General features: G+C 45.8%; 1 protein-coding gene across 1 annotated transcript in view; it reads left to right on the top strand.

Moving 5' to 3' along the window:
• Window positions 1–495: 495 nt before the first annotated feature.
• The window catches only part of robo3 (roundabout, axon guidance receptor, homolog 3 (Drosophila)), an 81,149-nt gene continuing 63,354 nt past the window's right edge, over window positions 496–18,290 (top strand). The window contains 2 exon segments of the mRNA XM_030361058.1: window positions 496–1,109; window positions 14,833–15,159. Coding sequence (XP_030216918.1) covers window positions 1,028–1,109; window positions 14,833–15,159 — 409 coding nt within the window. The 5' untranslated portion in view covers window positions 496–1,027.

Below are 18,290 nucleotides of genomic sequence, written 5' to 3' on the forward strand. Positions count from 1 at the left end.
ATTAGTTCTATATATTTGATTTTTTTCCTTTTATTGTAAGTGTGAATGGTTATATGGCAGTTTTTCTTTTATTTCATTTCTATACAATAAGGAAAAAAGAAATGCCGGAAAGGCTGAAATATTACTTGAATTTCCTGTTAAACCACCATTAACCAAATGGGGGCACTGTAATGAACGGTAAACACGTTTAAAATGAAATCCTACATTTATCCCCCAATTTATGCCAGCAAAATGTGCTACTAATTGACTTTGTGGTGTTTCTGTGTTTTATCCGAGGGGCAAGCAAGTGCTTTATTATAAACAGATCCTATTGTAATACTTCTTACATGTAAAAACGACATTCATCAGTCACAATCTCAAACAAGATCTGAGGTAGAACACAGTTATCCAAAATACGTCCGTTCACAGGTTTGGCGAACGGAGTACTGTCTCTTTAAGAGAATAGTGCTGTTTTGTGTGAGGGCTACAGGGTGGGCTCTAGCCACGAGACCGTGTTGCTCGCTTGTGATGGGGCTTGTAATCCAGCTCAGCGCTTGGAGGAGAGCGCTCCTATACCAGGACACAGGTATAACAAGAAAGATGGATTTCCTCATCCAGTAAGAACGGATTTCTTTCCGCGTATCACATGTTGGGAATATTATGTGATGAGAGGACCGGTTACCGTTTTCTTTAGTTGTTGTGTTTATGGTGCTGCTTAAGCGGGAAAGAAAGAAGAAGTGACTGAGCAATAAACGCCGCGTGTGCTCTCATATCTGAGCCGGTTGCTGGTGACCCTTTCAGGGACTATCCCAGGAATTTACCCGGACCGGGAAAAAGTTGTCGTCCGGGATGTTTCACATGAACTACTCGATCCCGCGACGGCTGTGATGCTGCGCGTGGTCCGCTCGTGTGACTTAAATCCACCCATAGAATCTATGGAGAGTTTATAAACTGCACGTTTTCATTCTTTTTTTTTATTGTGTGGATATATATCGTTCCGGGGACGGTCTATGTTCCCCACTGCGCTTCTTTGAAGAGAGTCAGCTTCATGGACAAACCTAGGGCGATGGAGCATCGCCCGGTGCTGGTCATCCTACTTGTTTTATTGGGGTTCTCAACTTTGACATATGGTAAGTAAGTTTGATGAGCCATGGGCTGACTCTAGCCTGGTGTTTGCACGGATTGAGCCCAGTGTTTGGGTTCGGTGTTATGTTAAAGCAAAGCCTTTTTTTTTTTTAATTGCATATTTCATTATTAACAATAACGAATGCCATTGTACCCTTTTTCAGAATCGCGTTAATTTACCTAAAGAAATACATGTTGGAGATTTGGGCTCGCTGAGGGTTCTGCGTCATTACGCATTCAATTCGTTCCCATTTCGAATTGGTGTGCTTTGAAATTAGCTTAGGGTTATGCATTGTAGGAATCGAGAACACAGTCAAGCGGTTACAGCGGTTGCGCTATATGTAAACTGCGTGCGTGTAACGTGCCAGTTCACGCATAGTTTGCATCATTGCGGTTCCACAAAGTTGCGCCTATTCAACCTTTTCCAAAATAATAGTATACATTTACTTGACGTATTGTATTTCTTTTTCATACCATTCTGTATATATATTTTTTTAATTAATGGGCGATTCATTGATTTTTATGCAGATTTAGGCCTATTAAAATGGAAATTGTTTATTCGTGAACTTAACCAAATGTATTACTACTTTATTTTTTTTAATCAAGTGGAACGTAACACGCCTTTAAACACTAGCTCATTTATTAATCCGTGTTTTCTGTGCGGGCATAGCATCTGTAAAATGACTCCATCACTAACTCCAGATGCTCCTTTTAGGGCTACAGACAATGAATAAAACCCACTTATTAAGAACTATCGGCCCATTTCGTATAACTTCCACATGACCGAATTATCTTTACTTTCTTTCAGAATGTGCAGATAATCTACTTCTGGAAGGCCTAGATATATCAGTCCAAAAAAAAGTGTACCCATCATTATCATGATAACTTAAAATAACATCCTCAAGTCAGCCACTAAATCCTACATTCACTCATCCCCTCTCCCCCTATGGCTGACAAGCCCCCTTTTATCCGGGCATGGTGTCTTGTTTCATGGGACTGGAGCTCGGGCTGTTGTGTCAGTAAGAGGACACCCCAGCCTACACTGTCACTGTCAGTCAGCCCCGTCCTCATGTGTCACTCCAGCGGTCGCCGGTAGTTTAGTCCTTGTGAACGTCTGTCAATGGGCCCTGTGTTTGCTCCGCGCTACACTTTAAAGGCGAATCTGCTTCAAAACAGCTGTCCGCTTTCCCATGGGTTTTCCGCTGACGGCCAGCCCTCCAGATCAAATAGCCATGCACGGCTAAGCCTCCCTCCCCCCTCCAACCTTCACGCTAATTACAGTCAGCGGGCCCGTAACGACCTCACCTTAAGGACCCGTTTCCTTGAGGGGGAAGGCGGAGGTCTTGGGTGGGTGTGCTCTGTGACTAAAGTAGCGTTAACCATAGCCAGAGGACTTCATCTAGATTCTGTGCAGTGGGGACGCCTGTTAGCTGTTAGCATGATGAGATGATTTGAGCCGTTGCCTCTACTTGTGTCACACTGCCTGGGGGAGATGACACAGCAGAGCTGGTGTGTCCGTTGACAACTTAATAAATGCACTAGCCTTGTGACTCAGTCGCGCCTATGGTATTAAACCATGTGTATACTACTACGCAGTGACCGTTTGGGTTGGGATTCCATCATTCCCAGTTAAACATGCGTATTACGCACACTACACAGTGGTTACTAGTCGTAATGCCTTTAGGTGAGCACCACACCTGGCACTCGTCGCATTTGAGCCTTCCACAGAATGTTTACTCCAGATGTTGGACCCTGATTTAACAGCACAGTGTTGTGCACTTTAACAGCCTTATATTTAGCTCAAAATAACGAGCAGTTGCTGCTCACAACATGAATACACAAGTAAGCAAGGTATTTCAAATGGGCTGAGCGTGAGCCGAGGGCTGGGTTTCCATGACAATATAGGTGTTCACGTGGGCCTCAAATGTATAGTGGAATGCAAAGAGAGAGAGAGAGAGAGAGAGAGAGAGAGAGAGAGAGAGAGAGAGAGAGAGAGAGAGAGAGAGAGAGAGAGAGAGAGAGAGAGAGAGAGAGAGAGAGAGAGAGAGATAGAGGACTGACCGGTAATGCATACGACCACCAATGTATTCATATACGCGTCCCCAAGCCGTCTCTTTCTCTTTTGGTTGTTGTGATTGGATCTCCCCACAGAGATTTTAATGCCATACGTAAACATAATTGTAGAGGGCCTGTCAATCCTCAGAGCTGCCCGATGCATTCTGATGAGGCCTGAATGTCAAGTGGGGGGGGGGGGGGGACAAGATGTAAGGAAGAGGGATTGAGCAGACAAACAGGAGGACAGAGTCGTTTACGGGAGGACAAACAGGCACACGCCTTTTTCCAGCACGACACTCCCCACCTCACCCACCTGTCGGCCCATCTGTTGTTCAGCAATCGATCAAGCTGCCAATAACGTAGCTCTGAGTCTGAACCCTTTGCCGCGAATACGCTGCAGTCATCCCGGTTCCTTGGCTAGTCATCGAGTGGCCCGCCTAGCTCGATACCGAATGAGTGGCGGAAGTACCCTTGGAACAGGTGTGAAGCATTTAAGTATTATTTTGTTGTTGTTGTTTTTTTTCGCCGTCGAAAAGAAAAGAAAGGGCTGACCTTGTTGCTATTTTCACAAAGTGATTAGTCAGGCGTCAGTGGCTTAAATGGCCCGGGAAGGAATCAATTAAGAAAAACATTCAAGTCAGACAGTGAAGTACCCGGCTTGTTACACAACGGTTCCTCCCTGTGTGTACGGCAGCAATCTGAGTAGTGCTTGTGTGTTCAGTATTTTTCTTCACATCCATTTACCTAATCAACCATGCTGGGGGACAATTAAAGTATGCTTCTTTGCCATTTGGCTCCGATATAAAGAAAAGGAACTAGGCGTAAATTCTTAATGCATATCATATCGTATCCTTTTTATCGGCTACCAGCCGAGCACATAACAATGAATCACCATTACAGCCGTTTCACAACACAAACATTTGCAAAGGGATGCGCCTTCTTAACACTACTTACCCTGCACTTTCTTGTATCCAGCGGCAACTCCAACCATGAGAGGTCAGCCATGGCTCTCTGCTGCACAAACTTGGCATAGGAACTATTGAAAAGTGGTTGCAGACAGCATAGGGAGACTCTGGGGTCTGATTATGGGGTCTCCATAATGTCAACCCCCCACCTCCTCCTCCTCCACCACCACCTACGTGGCCCGTGGCTGTAGACAGATGGATGCCCCGGAGCATTAGTAACACTATTTTTTTCGGTGGTTAGGGGGGTAGAGGACGGGATGGTGGGGTTATGACCCCTTCCAGTCTGTCAATGCACTGAAATAGATTTGTAGCTGGGTTAATCAAAGGGGACTCTGTCTGGTCGGACTGCTACAACTAAGTCACTGTGGTTGTGGTGGCGGGGTGGCGGACATCACCCTTGAGCTGTTTAACAGGCCGTGAGGAGTATGTTTTTTGGTGGGTGGGCGGGTGCTCTGAAAAACAGTGACAGAAATACAGGCCCATACAGTTTTTTTGTTATTCGATTTGCTGGAAGATAAGCCACCACACAGCTGTATTGTATCCTTGGTAAATAAATTACACTATTTTATACAGAAGCGAGGAGGTGTCCACTGCAATCCCAGTGTGCAGAGTCACCACCACTGTTTCTCGTTCTGCAAGTACAGTAAATGTAACTCTAGGTGGACAGGTTTGACAGTTTCCAATAAAACAGCTTGTCTGTTTAATTATATATTGTGCATTACAGCAAAGTCATGGGTTGTTAATGTCTACTGTTTGTGTGTGTGTCTGTTTATATGTGTGTGTGTGTGTGTGTGTGTGTGTGTGTGTGTGTGTGTGTGTGTGTGTGTGTGTGTGTGTGTGTGTGTGTGTGTGTGTGTGTGTGTGTGTGTGTGTGTGTGTGTGTTTGCGCGTGTGCCCATGTGTGTATTTGTGTGCGTTTGTGTGACACACACAGGTTGGCCAGAAATAGCAGGTCTACTTGAAATGTGCCCAATGAATGGGTTGAAAGATACAAGTGCAGTTCAGGGTGGAACGGAGATGCACAACCCACGTACATAATATTTGTCATACTTATGTTACCTCACAATATCCCGCTTTCCCATTGCCGTTGATATGTGATCGCAGCCTGTGATGCAGGCACGACTAGCCTCTTGTTATCCAACAGAGAGAATGGAATACATACATGGCAGTGCTTTGCAGATCTTGATTAACTGTTTTGGGTGCACTCTGCACATTAAAATGTTTTTAACGAACATTCATTATCTAAATACCCTTGATATGGCTTTTTTTGGAACAGACTACTTGTTAATGACGGTGCTCAAAACATGTTGTTGTGCGTGTGTGTGTGTGTGTGTGTGTGTGTGTGTGTGTGTGTGTGTGTGTGTGTGTGTGTGTGTGTGTGTGTGTGTGTGTGTGTGTGTGTCTGTGTGTCTGTGTGTATGTGTGTGTATGTGTGTCCATCTGATTAAGGCTCCAGAAAACGTTTCCTAAACGTCTGCCTCCCAACTCTTTTTGCCAAAGCAAAGGGCGTACTAGCCCTTAGTGTGTGTGTGTGTGTGTGTGTGTGTGTGTGTGTGTGTGTGTGTGTGTGTGTGTGTGTGTGTGTGTGTGTGTGTGTGTGTGTGTGTGTGTGTGTGTGTGTGTGTGTGTGTTTATTATAGTGAGAAAAGTTTAGTTTCTAATTCACATCAAGCCAGAGACAGAACCCGCAGTGCCATCACATCAAAGCCATAGCCAAATGTGCTGTCATGGTTGATCATGTTAGGGTTTTGGTTGAATTGGTCGTAATGTTTGGCGCATGGGAAGCTTGGTTTGAGGAAATAAATTCACTATTAATGGATGATTTTCAGCCATATCCGCTTGATTTTAGATGAGTGCCGCTGTGATAGGGATGGAGGGGGATGTGGACAGCAGTTGTGCCGATTTAAATGGCTGTCTTTCAAACTGGGAGGACTGTCTTTTCTCCACTGAAAAGCCCATTACTCGATACCCATTGTTTTGCATGGGGAGAAATGTTGTGAATAACTTGGTGAGAAGGCGGTTCAGATTGACCCTTTTTCGGTAATTGAGTCTGAGGTCTGAAAAACCGTGTTTGTGTGTTGAAGCGGGTGGTAGGAGGAGGACACTGCTTTCTGTTTGACAATTGACAGCCAGGTAGGCCACAATTGCATAGTGCTTTTCTGATCAGCAAAAATAGTGCTTTTGGCTACGCTGTAATTAAGCTTATTTTCACCAATATTCTCATGTAGGACTGCTGCATAGACGTCAGTAGCTATTGATCCAAGGCACGGCTTCCTTAGTACGAGGGCAGGCCTGCTTTCAATTATCACAAAGAAAACCCGAAAGAAATAACACAGGAACTATGTGGGTGACTGATCACTTTAAATAAAACATTGCCGCCAGTTCTATTAATGTTGATAAAATGACCGACCACTTATTAAATATATTTTACCTCTAAAACCATTAACCCGAAATCCTGGGGAGAAACCTAGGACCTTTAATTAATATTAAATAACCAGTTAGTTTGAAGTCATTGTCGGTCTTGCCAATTCACGCTCTGCACGGAAGGAGTGCAGAGCAAGAATTCATACACTGTTGTAGTATCCGAATAAATACTAAAAAATATACAAATGGTTATTAATCAAGCATGTCTTCAAAACTGTATTTGAATTCCCTAGTCACTATATTTAATTTAACAAACCCTTTTTTTCTCTATCTTAATGAAAGACTAAATCAAACATGTACACTCTAGTGGACTCCCGTTACAAGTTACAGTTCCTGTAGGGCATCGCCATCGCTGGTGTGATTCTGGGTCTGATCTAGATTCTAGACTGATAGTGCTAATCTAGATTTAATATGTGTGTGTGTGTGTGTGTGTGTGTGTGTGTGTGTGTGTGTGTGTGTGTGTGTGTGTGTGTGTGTGTGTGTGTGTGTGTGTGTGTGTGTGTCTGTGTCTGTGTGCGTGTGCGTGTGCATGCGTACGTACACGTGCACAAGCGTGCACGAGTATCCGAGACGCATGAGTGGCTGAGTACAGATCTACTAAAATCGAATTCTGCATTATGCTATTAGCGTGGGTTGCGTCTGTGGAACAGGAAGCCAATGGCATTTCCCTCCATTCCCACGCCATGGTGGTCCACCCTAAAGCCCAGCGGCCTGGGTACCCTGGCAGACTCAAGGAATCCCTCTGGCTAAAACTGCTACTACCACCTCTGTACTTTCGTTATCTTTCCAGCAATCAATAATTGTTCGGGGAAACACCTGAACCCACAGGCACCGGTGAGACGGAGATGTACATCTATATATATATGCCTTTCTCTGTGTAGTTCGGTCACTTCGGTTCAGCATATGGTTCGGCCATGGGCTAAGATGTCTGGCCTAGTTTACGTTTTTTTTCTTTTCAGTTTTTGGGGAGTTTTTTTCTCTTTTCTATTTACCCGTCTCTTCCGGCCTTATCAGGTGATCAGAAACTCACAGCCAAATGCACTCTATACATCCTCTATACAAATGGCATACATTCTCAGACTTTTCTCCTTGTTTATTTTTGAAAAAACATTTCAGTGGCAGTTAATCTCTCTGTTGGATAACAAGAGGCTAGTCGTGCCTGCATCACAGGCAGTAAAACAACCTCCCTTTAGGCCAGACCGGAAGTTGAAGTGGTCAAGTTCCAGTGGTTGGATTTAAAGAACTATGGGCTAGAAGTCACAGCCATACCAAGTATTGAGTTCATGCATGGTGCTTTGTAGAAGGCAACATCGGCTTGCCTACTGACCTACCAAATGAAAATAAAATGAGGGCAGATTGAAAGAGAGGAACATTCATATGCAGATTTCTGAAGGTTGAGTCCACAGCCAAAATCTCCATGAAAAAAGACCCTTTAAGTCTCTTCTTGACTTGGATCTAAATCAAGTCAACCTTTACAAAAATAAACATCATTTTGGGATTCATGGTTTGTACTACGGCGCAAGTTAAAAAATAATTATCTACTATGGCTGCTGCCCTGAAAGCGTGCCCTGAATCATCTGGGTGTGTCAGTCTGAGAGACCGTACCTCTTTAGAGGGTGTCACAAAGAGCTATAATTATTTTTTTATAAGCATTTTTATGAAGCTGTTTTGGAAACATCGTCTACTGCCTTGAGCCCTCCCCCCACGTATAAATAGAAAAAAGGAAAAAAAAAGATAGCAAACTCTGTTGGCCATGAAACCACTGATTGCCCCAGGAGACGCGCGATTAAAAAAGGATCCAAAAACATCCAATTTCCTTTAGGAAAGTTGACCCTGCCTTTTTAGACGGTTAGCATCGGCAGGGGCTCCATTAACAAGCCCCCAAGCTTTTTACGGCCGACAGTTTGTATTCTCATGCGAGCGCCTCGTTCTGTTGTCCCCACAGGGTCAAGGAGTGGGAGGGCCACAGTGAAAACACTTCAGCCTGCTTCTCCCTCTCCGCTTCACATTTAACTTTGAATGCTCGCATTTACAAATCAATTCCCCGGCTCCGGGTCAGGAATCGAGAAAGGCAGAATTGGAGAGTGGGAGGGGAGGGTTGGCAAAGCCGTAAAACAACAAATTCCTCAAGGGGGAGGCCGGGCTTCCTGAAAAGAATTGTAGATGAAGGTAAAATAGGAATAAGAAAGTTGGTCAGGTTTTCTTTTGATGGTCTTTGGCCTCCCCCCCCCATGCCACTGTCCTGTTGGAGATTATAGAAGCTCTCGGCATTCGTTGCTGGCTGATACTTACTGACCAGAGGTTCCTTTATCTTCCAGCTGTGGTTGTTAGCGGGGTGAAGTTCTGTTTGGTAGGGATTGCTGGGAGAAGGTGCCGGTTATCTTCAACGGGGGCGCACAGGAGATGAAGGAAGCGAGGGACTTTACTTTCATTGAAACAGCTAAGATGGAGCTTGGCTAAAGCTTTTCTCTACTCAACTGCAATCCACCACACAATGATAAGGTTTTTCCGTCTTACGATATTCAGCCTTCTCACTCTTTCAAGGTAAAAGCGTGGAGTTGTGTCCTTACTGGGACTGGAGATAGAGCTGAAGTGCCTGTAGGGTGAGGCAGCGGAGAAAGCTGCCAATTCTTGAGTTGTTGTCCTCATAAGACATTCGCTGTCTAGTTTAGGGCTGTGTGTAAAACTGGATTCTGGAATAATCCGCCACTCATACTTTCACTGACGATTTGGTGTTGCAGTAGTATGTCGACCGACAAAGTACTTTGCATGAAGGAAGTATCCACCATGGCTGCGGTGAAGATAAAAGAGAGGAAGAGAAAACACTGCACACCGAAAAATTATTCATGGTGTATTTTTATCGGTAATCAATGAGCCAGCTCTGCCAGTCAACTCTAACCAAAGTCAATTGTGGTGCTTGATTGTGCTCTCAAACGCACTTAGACTCATTAAGCCTTTTCCAAACAGGGCAAATTTTAATGGGTATTGAAATTTAGAAGTATAGTATTTGTTGGGACGAGACTCAGAAAACATTGTCTGAAAACATCTGCATAATTCAGACTACGATCAGAGCTCTGACCATGTCACTCCATCAGAAGTGGCAGATGTTTTTGTAAAACCCGTTTTTTTTAATCTTTAAATCCTTATCTTTACTACCCTTCTAAAGGGATAAATTGTGTGATTTATTACTCATTTAGGGATCAGGGCCTTTTAATTTCAGTCGGAGGGTTATCTGCTTGACCGATGACGGTAAACCGCTTTGTGCTTCAGACGGTGTTCAAGTGATGTAAATGCCACGCGTACACGGCATTAACGTGACAGTATAGTATACAGCTTTTGCGTTTCAAAGCACCCCAATGTGGCTGCCTTTGATGTCGTCTAGACTCATTAACAAATCGACGTAGACCGTGTCCCTCCACAAAGCAAAGGCAGCAGGCTACCTACCCTTCCCGACAAGCCTTTTTACTTGTACCATGTGCCAGACTATGGGCTGGATATTAAAGGGTGCTATGGTGATTTGTGGTGCAAGTTGGGCAATGTGCTGTCATCCCCTCGCTTCTCCAGAGGATGTAAATCTGCTTAGGGATGAAAGCCCACTTGTGCCCAGCCCACTGTCTGTGTGTGTGTGCGTGCGTGTTCAGTGAAATAGGGCTGGGGGAGCTGGCAGGAAGCCATTGCAGATCAGCAGGAGTAGATCTCCTCTTGTCTTACAACAGGGCAGGGCAGGCCAGGGCACGACACTTGTCGGTTTGTAGCCGATAGATTGCGGGTAATGGGAGGAAGGGGTGAAGGATGGTTATGCTTCAGTGATTTTCTGCCCCCCATCACACCAGAGGGCGAGCCTTGGAAACAGACAAAACTGCCTACTCATGTTCCATTTGCTGTGGCATATGCGTCCGTCCCCCCCCCCCCCCCGTCCCCCCCCCCGTTCAGACAGATTTCCAGCAGAGGCCCGGGTTGGGCAAATCAGAACTTTTTTTTATCTAAAATGGGTCTTGTTTGATACGCTGCCTATACAGAGGAGCCCTCTGTATAGTGAAATAGCCCTATGAGAGAGCCATTGCGGCATTTTCATAATAAACCAAGATGGCTGCCGCTGATGTGTCCCACGTTTCATTGCTCTGATGGGTAGTAGGTCTATCAAATTGCGTCCAGAGGCATTTTGGTCTGCGCCCGTAGATAACGCCTTTTGGAAATTGAAAATAAACGGAGAGAGGATCCACACTAATACACATTTTCGAATTGGTCTGGCAAAGTCAGGCGGGTTGTATAAAAAAATATGTAAAGAAGGTTGGGTTCAATTAATAATTCACTTTTTTATGTTTCCACGCTTGGCCTGTCCGGATTCTGCTTGAGTGTGAGAAAATCCAAACTACCCCCGCGGTTTCATTAGCTCACACGCTAGCTCTGACGCCGGTCCTGCCCTGCTGTATGCTGCACCACAGGGTGGAAGCTAACGGGCCCCGAGGGGCTCCAGACAGGCCCATTAAACATCTCCCCGGTTTGAAGGCAACCGTTCTCATCCTCCAGACTGTCTGCGCCGTCGTTGGTCTGCTTCGCTTTCACTTCGCTACCGCACCACGCAGCGTATTACCACTTAGTTTTGAAGCAGGAGGGTGAGAGCTGCGTGAATCACTTCACATGAGTAATGGTTTTATGTGTATAAAAATCTGATGAGGGGGGATACAGATGAGATGTATTTTAGTGTGGAGATACTGAGTACAAAGCTGTTGATCGGTGCAACATCAGGGATGGGGAGAGGGGAACCGGTTGGGGGTTGGGGGGAGGGTAATTTGTCATAGGGTTGTTACAACAACCGGTACGTGTGTTTACTCCAGTGTGAGCCCAAACTGTGCGACAGTATGACCGTGTTACATAACACGGTCATATTTCCCAGAGCTGCGTGCCGAGTCTACCATTCAGAGGTTTGGACGATATTTCTCACCCCCTCGCACCAAGGTGGTCTCTCCCTGTTAGAAAGCTCTACAGCTCAACGTTTCCACATGGCTCGTTCCCAGCCGTGATGTCTGTAACATTTATGAGTCAGCTCTGAAAGGCTGTGCCCTGCTGTGTTCTCAACCGTGGCACAAGTCTTTGTCGAGACGCCCAGGGTCGGGCCATGATACATATGTCTCCTGAAAGCTATTTTGATGAAAACGATGTGACCCATTCTGGGTCTGTGGCAGGCTGCTCCACATGAAGCCCTGGAGCGCTGGAAAGCACTTAACAAAACCATGACCATGATGATGCTAATTTGTATTCATATTCTTCCTGAGGAAGGGATCGTCTGGTGGTTTGGGTTAAGGGTATTTCAATCCTAGAACAAATCTACCTGGCATCCTTAAGCAAGATGCCTGACTCCTACCTTCTCACTCATAACTATGTATCTAAGATGTGTTGTTTATTCATTTAAAGCGCTTTGGATACGATACAGAGCCAATAGAAAACCCAACCAAGAATCATCCGAAGTACCTCTCGCGGTGTGGTGTAGTGTCGAGTTAGGGGTGGTGCAAATCAGTTCCGTCGGAGACAGGAACATTGGCTGTAAAGATTACCCCAGCGCTCCACTGCCATCATTAGGTTTGAATGTCTTTTCGGAGCCTCTGTTGTGTCACACACAATTTTATGACAGCCGGGGTTGCCCTGTGGCAGATTTACCGCTTGCTTGCCTGGTTTTAGATGAGGCTATATTTTGCTGCCGCCGCCTGTGACATAACACAAATAAATTCAGAGTTTAGCGAGAAAAAGATAAAACTTGGAAACAGAACAAACACAATAATAAAGAACGACTAAATGTGACTGAAATACATAAACGTTCACAAATTGTGTGCATTGATTCCCTTAATCGGCTAATTTACATTTCACTTGGTTTTTGTTTTGGTTGAAAGGATCACTTTTTGTTTGTTTCTGAAACAAAATCAGGTATGCAAAAAACAGGCTCAGTCATATAAAATAAATTAGTAGTTTGTTTCAGACAAATTAAAAATAATTATAGGAGAAAAATAAATAAGGAGCCAGCAAAAAGCAAAGCTGAGTGTGTCCGAAGCCCCAGCAGTCTGACCCTCTTCAGTCGGTTGGTTTTCGTTCACAGCAACGGCCATTTCCTCCCAGTCTGATCTTCCTATTTCCATGTCTTTGAAAATCGCATTGTATTTGATAGCACAGAAACCCCCTGGAAGCTGCTTTAATGTCAGCCCATCAGCAAGCAGCACTTATCTTAGCTTCCCCATCTCCCCATGTCCTTAATGGCAACCGAGATGAAGCCGTCCTTTTTCTATTTATTATCCCCCTTTGAGTGAAGGGCGTGGGAGCCAGCGGGTGTGACCCCAGCCCCCTCCTCTCTGTCCGTAATCAGCTGTTATCAGAAAAAGCTTGAACCTTCGAACTTTACTCTCACACCTTCACCTGGGGGGGAGGCAAATGCCTCCTGTTGAATTCCCCCATCTGGGATTGAAGGGAAATTGGCATGTTGAACGAGCAGGAAGGGGTTTGGTGGTCTGTCCTTCAACTGTGTGAGAGTTGTGTGTGTGTGTGTGTGTGTGTGTGTGTGCGCGTGTGCGTGTGCATGCGCCTGTGTGTGTGTGTGCGTGCGCCTGCGCATGCACGTGACGGCACATGCATGCATGAGAGTGACAGACCAAGGGAGTGAAATAGAAAAAAAAAGACATCCAGAGTGTGAAATGTGTAACCCTATAAGCTACGATAATAACGAGCGCAGCATACCAAATCTGCTACTCCTCAAAACACCAGTGTGAGAGGCTCATCTCACGTTGTATTTTCCTAAACCATTCTCCTCCTACGGTGGGATTTTCTGTGTCTTTGGCCCCGTGTTGCTCCGGCTATAGAATTATGGCTCTCCATACATATTTGTGCAGATAACACACTGTCATTCAAAATGAAAGAGTAAAAAGGGTGGAGAAAGAAAAGCAATTTCCGTCCCCCTCTCTCTATGTTCTCTCAGGTCCTTATTTACTGACTGCTATTTAAAATGAAAATAAATGAAACACTTTTCAGCCCCCGATGTGTTGTGACCGGGGGACTCTGAAGCATAGCAACGGCTTCACACTGCAGATACCATCTAAATTCTAAATGAATCAATATATTTTTATCAAATGCATGCAAAAGTATAAACATTTATTTTAAACAATGTACACACCGAGGTGCAAAATACTTCACACCTCTGCCGAAGCGAGTTTCGATTGAAGTTTACTCTGCGTTTTCGAATGTAAACAATTGAACGTCTCCAAACAATCCTAGCTCATCTCCCGTGCCCCTCTCTGATTGGAGTGCATCTGCACCGCGAGATGAATGTGTGTGTTTTTGTAAGGCTCTGCATATAGAGCGTGTCATTCCCGACGTCCGCTCGATTTACACATTGAATGCATCCCCAGAAGCAGCCACATTTCATGCCCCTGTCACTGGGAACATGTTGTGCTTTGTGTGTGTGTGTGTGTGTGTGTGTGTGTGTGTGTGTGTGTGTGTGTGTGTGTGTGTGTGTGTGTGTGTGTGTGTGTGTGTGTGTGTGTGTGTGTGTGTGTGTGTGTGTGTGTGTGTGTGTGTTAGTGTTTATTCCTGCGTCGCCTTTGGCGGAAGATGAAAACCATTTAAGAGGTTTTGGGGAAGAGAGCAGAAGAGAATCCAAATCTCTATGCCAATGTTTTTTAATGTTGCTCTATACTGCTGGAGCCGCCCACTTGCTTCTTTACAGTCCGTGGTGGCTTGAATGTTAAAAAGGACTCTGAGGATTTGGACCCTTTAGTCCATCTTTAGTCTCTCCTTCTCCCACACAAGTACAAGACCGCACTTTTTTTTCTTGCAGCCATTGAACCTTTCGTTTTACAGCCTATAAATATACCTTTGTAAGATACCTCCGCTATTCGTGCGGCTGTTTTTTGCTTGTGCCTTGCCGTCACACGATGGTAAATGTTTAACAACGCAAAGCAGTAACCAAGCAGAACCAACAGAGCTCGGTGTGTGTCAGTTCCTCATCACAGATGTTCTTTGTTTTAGCAGTAACCCCCTTCACTGTTAATAAGACATTTACGTGGCGATGCCGGCATTGCAGATGTGTTTACAGGGTGTGGAATCCCACTCTTGTCTAGTCAAATTTTTCCAATTATCAACTGCGTAGTGTCTCAAATTCCCAAAGATCGCATCTCTATCATCACCCATGCATCCATAATCCAGCTCTGGATGAAATGACTTTGACGAACATAACAGTTAACTAACCTCCCTTATCCCCCCCTCCCCTCCCTCCCTCCCTCACCCTCTCGTCCTCCCCCAGGATCTCGTCCCCGACTGGAGGACGCGGCGCCCCGCGTCGTGGAGCACCCGTCCGACCTGATCGTGTCCAAGGGCGAGCCGGCCACCCTCAACTGCAAGGCGGAGGGCCGGCCGTCGCCCATGGTGGAGTGGTACAAGGACGGCGAGCGCGTGGAGACGGACCGCGAGGACCCGCGCTCGCACCGCATGCTGCTGCCCAGCGGCTCGCTCTTCTTCCTGCGCATCGTGCACGGCCGCCGCAGCAAGCCCGACGAGGGCGTGTACGTGTGCGTGGCGCGCAACTACCTGGGCGAGGCGGTGAGCCGCAACGCCTCGCTGGAGGTGGCAAGTGAGTGGACCGCCGTTTTTCTCTTTGTAGTCTGACCGAGCGATGGATTCGGGGAATGGATGTCGGTGCCGCTGTGTTCTCTGCGTTCTGTTTGTCTTCTTGCGATTATTGAAGCATTCGTAAAGAGTGTCCTTCTACTTTCTCGTATATATATCTTGTGTTCATGGAGACCAGATTGTTTGACACAATAAGACGATTTGTTGAGTAAGCGGTTATACGGTGAGCAGACATAAATTGGGGTGATATGGACGTATAACCTTGCTGTTATGTGTTTTGTGTGTGTGCGGGTGTGTTTCTGTGCATGCACTTGTATGCCATGTAAGCCATGTGAATTCAAGAGAAGGCAATTACATGGGGTGAATTGAAAAGCAATACACAATTCTATGTGGATATACTTTTTTTTTTTAATATATTGGATTTGAGTTGTTCTTACTGTAGATGCTGCCACGTTATTCCTAGCGATCATTCTTAGAGAGATGTTTTTAAGATACATAGTTAGAACGAAAACAGTGATACAAGGACATACTGAAACATTCCTTCGGTAGAAGTTTGGCTCAGAGGCACAGAAATTGCCCGGTGCTGGTATCAAGTATCGGCATTGTTTCTGCAGTCTTTCAATTGCAGGGTTGAAAACCTAGTCTTTCTTCAGACATACTGCACCCTCAGTAAAAAACACCCCAAGCAACACTCCTCCTTATCTTGACATTATTTGGCAGCGTTGACCCCCAACCGAGGTGTCAAATCACATGGCACCTTCCATTTAGCTTCCCCACACACACTACAGCTCCCAACCCCCATTCCCTCCATACTTTAACACACACACACACACGCACACGCACTCGCACACACACACACACACACACACACACACACACACACACACACACACACACTCACACATGAACCCCCTACGTTCCTGACAAAGCTTTCTGAGATTTCTATTCTTCTTGCCTTGACCACGTTTCTCTGGCCAGACCTATCGACCCCTTTGGGGGGGGGGGGGGGGGATGATCCACCTGTTGCCACTGGATATAAACACAGAGTTGTAGGCTTTTATGTTAGCTGCCGGCTAAAGCTAGCCCTAGCAGATGGTTGTCTTGCCGACCACAACAACTCACCCCGTTCAGATATTCTCAACTTCACACTGCTACCATGTGAGTTCAAAATATGTGATTATTGTATCTATGTTTTTGAAGTGAACGTTTCAACCAGCAAATAATGAGTTAAAGGATAGTGGTGTTGAAACAACGTGGAAGAGAAAATTCTAAATAAAACCAGAGTTGCTCAGTCAAATACACTCATAAACACTATTAGGGCCAATTGGCAGGAGATGCAATTGTGCAGAGAAAATATGTTATTTTGGCGACAATGAAGTCTTCTTAACACGGACCATATGGTACAACACCTATCTTCCACTCCTCCTCCATCACCTTTCCCTGGCGCTGTACACACTTTAAACTTTAGCCATTCCAGGAATTCTTCATTGCACTAACACAATCCAGCTGGATAAGGTAAGACAGGGGAAAAAATAAAACAAAAAATGAGAAAATAGTGAAACTCTAGACTTTCAGACACCTTCAGGCCAGACGTTGAGTTTTCGCTGAAGGGCTCTCACCTAACTTAATAACCAGACTGAATTCCCCTGACTACTTCTACCAGAAAGATGGAGGAAAGCACCACATCAATCATTCTCTTTGCTCTGCCAACCACTCAGAGCTGTGCGGTGACCGGCCGCTAAAACCGAGACCGCGGCTCAAAGAGAATCAAGAAACGGCCCCTGTACTCACCTAGCCCTTTCGCTCTTTATTTGCTAACAGACTCAGTATGGGGTTATTATAAGATAATGGCTTGGTTTGGAAACTGAATGTTGGTGGAGGAGTGAAACTGCGTTATGCTTTTACCCGGCTCACCGTCCATGAGTCCACAGGATTAGGATACCGTCTCTTATTTTTCTGTGCCCATGTTATTTCCTGCCCCTTACTTACTTAGAAAATCAAATGCGCTTGTCACCCAGGCTGCTTATGCTTCCAAGGGTGCTCCGATTCTGGTTGCGTTATTGCTGCGTGAGCCTCTAGGATATTACGTGCTTTAAGAAGCAGAGCATGCAATCTCTCAGGAGGAGATTTTACACCGTACCCTATGCGCTATAGGCTACAGGAGCTCACATTAAGGCTTCACCATCGGAGAGGAGATCATGGTATTTTCAAGGCACTGTCCACCTAGTTTATCCATCAAGTATTTGTATGATGATTGCGTATTTTTATACTTAAGCCACGTAGCTTTCCGCCTTCTCAATGAACGACACCATGTTCCTCGGGGAAACAGCATACATACACACATGCCAAGACACACCAAAATGGCTTCCTATCATTATCAATATTTTTGTACATATAACCCCCCTGCATGCACACACACACTCGCTCTCTCACTCGCTCACTCACTCTCCTACCCACTCACCCACCAACTCACTCACAGATCCATGCCACTTACGCACCCACCCACTCACTCATTCATTCCCTCACCCACTCACCCACCAACTCACTCATTCATTCCCTCACCCACTCACCCACCAACTCACTCACAGACCCATTCCATTCACAAAGCCACCCACCCACCCACGCACTTACGCGCCCAACCACCCACTCACTCATTCATTCCCTCACCCACTTACCTACTCACTCACTCGCTCTATCCCTCAACCACTCGTTCATTCTCGTCCTCGCTTGCTCACTCATTCCCTCACTCACCCCCTCATTTATTCACTCACTCCTTCACAAACTCGCACAAGCAAGCTGCAGCATGGCCATGCAGGCCTCTGCTACCTTCTAGCTCTGCTGGCTCTTGGAACAGAGGGAGGGTGGGGAGGGGAGTCGGGTGGAGAGGGGGGTCGGGTGGGGAGGGGAGGTGGGGTTACCATGGTACAAACACCAACATGTGCCAACGTCATCTTAATGCCAACTCTTTGGCTTGTGCCGCTGGGGGCCAGAGATAACACAACAGACCTCAGCCGTGTGAGTGTGTGTGTGTGTGTGTGCGTGTGTGTGTGTGTGTGCGTGTGTGTCTGCACCAGTCTGCAGGGGGGTGCTCTTTGTAGCTGGGTGTCACTCTGCTACCCAGCTGGTGGCTTGAAT

Source organism: Gadus morhua, chromosome 7 (genome assembly GCF_902167405.1).
Source record: "Gadus morhua chromosome 7, gadMor3.0, whole genome shotgun sequence".
NCBI classification, from domain to species: Eukaryota; Metazoa; Chordata; class Actinopteri; order Gadiformes; family Gadidae; genus Gadus; species Gadus morhua.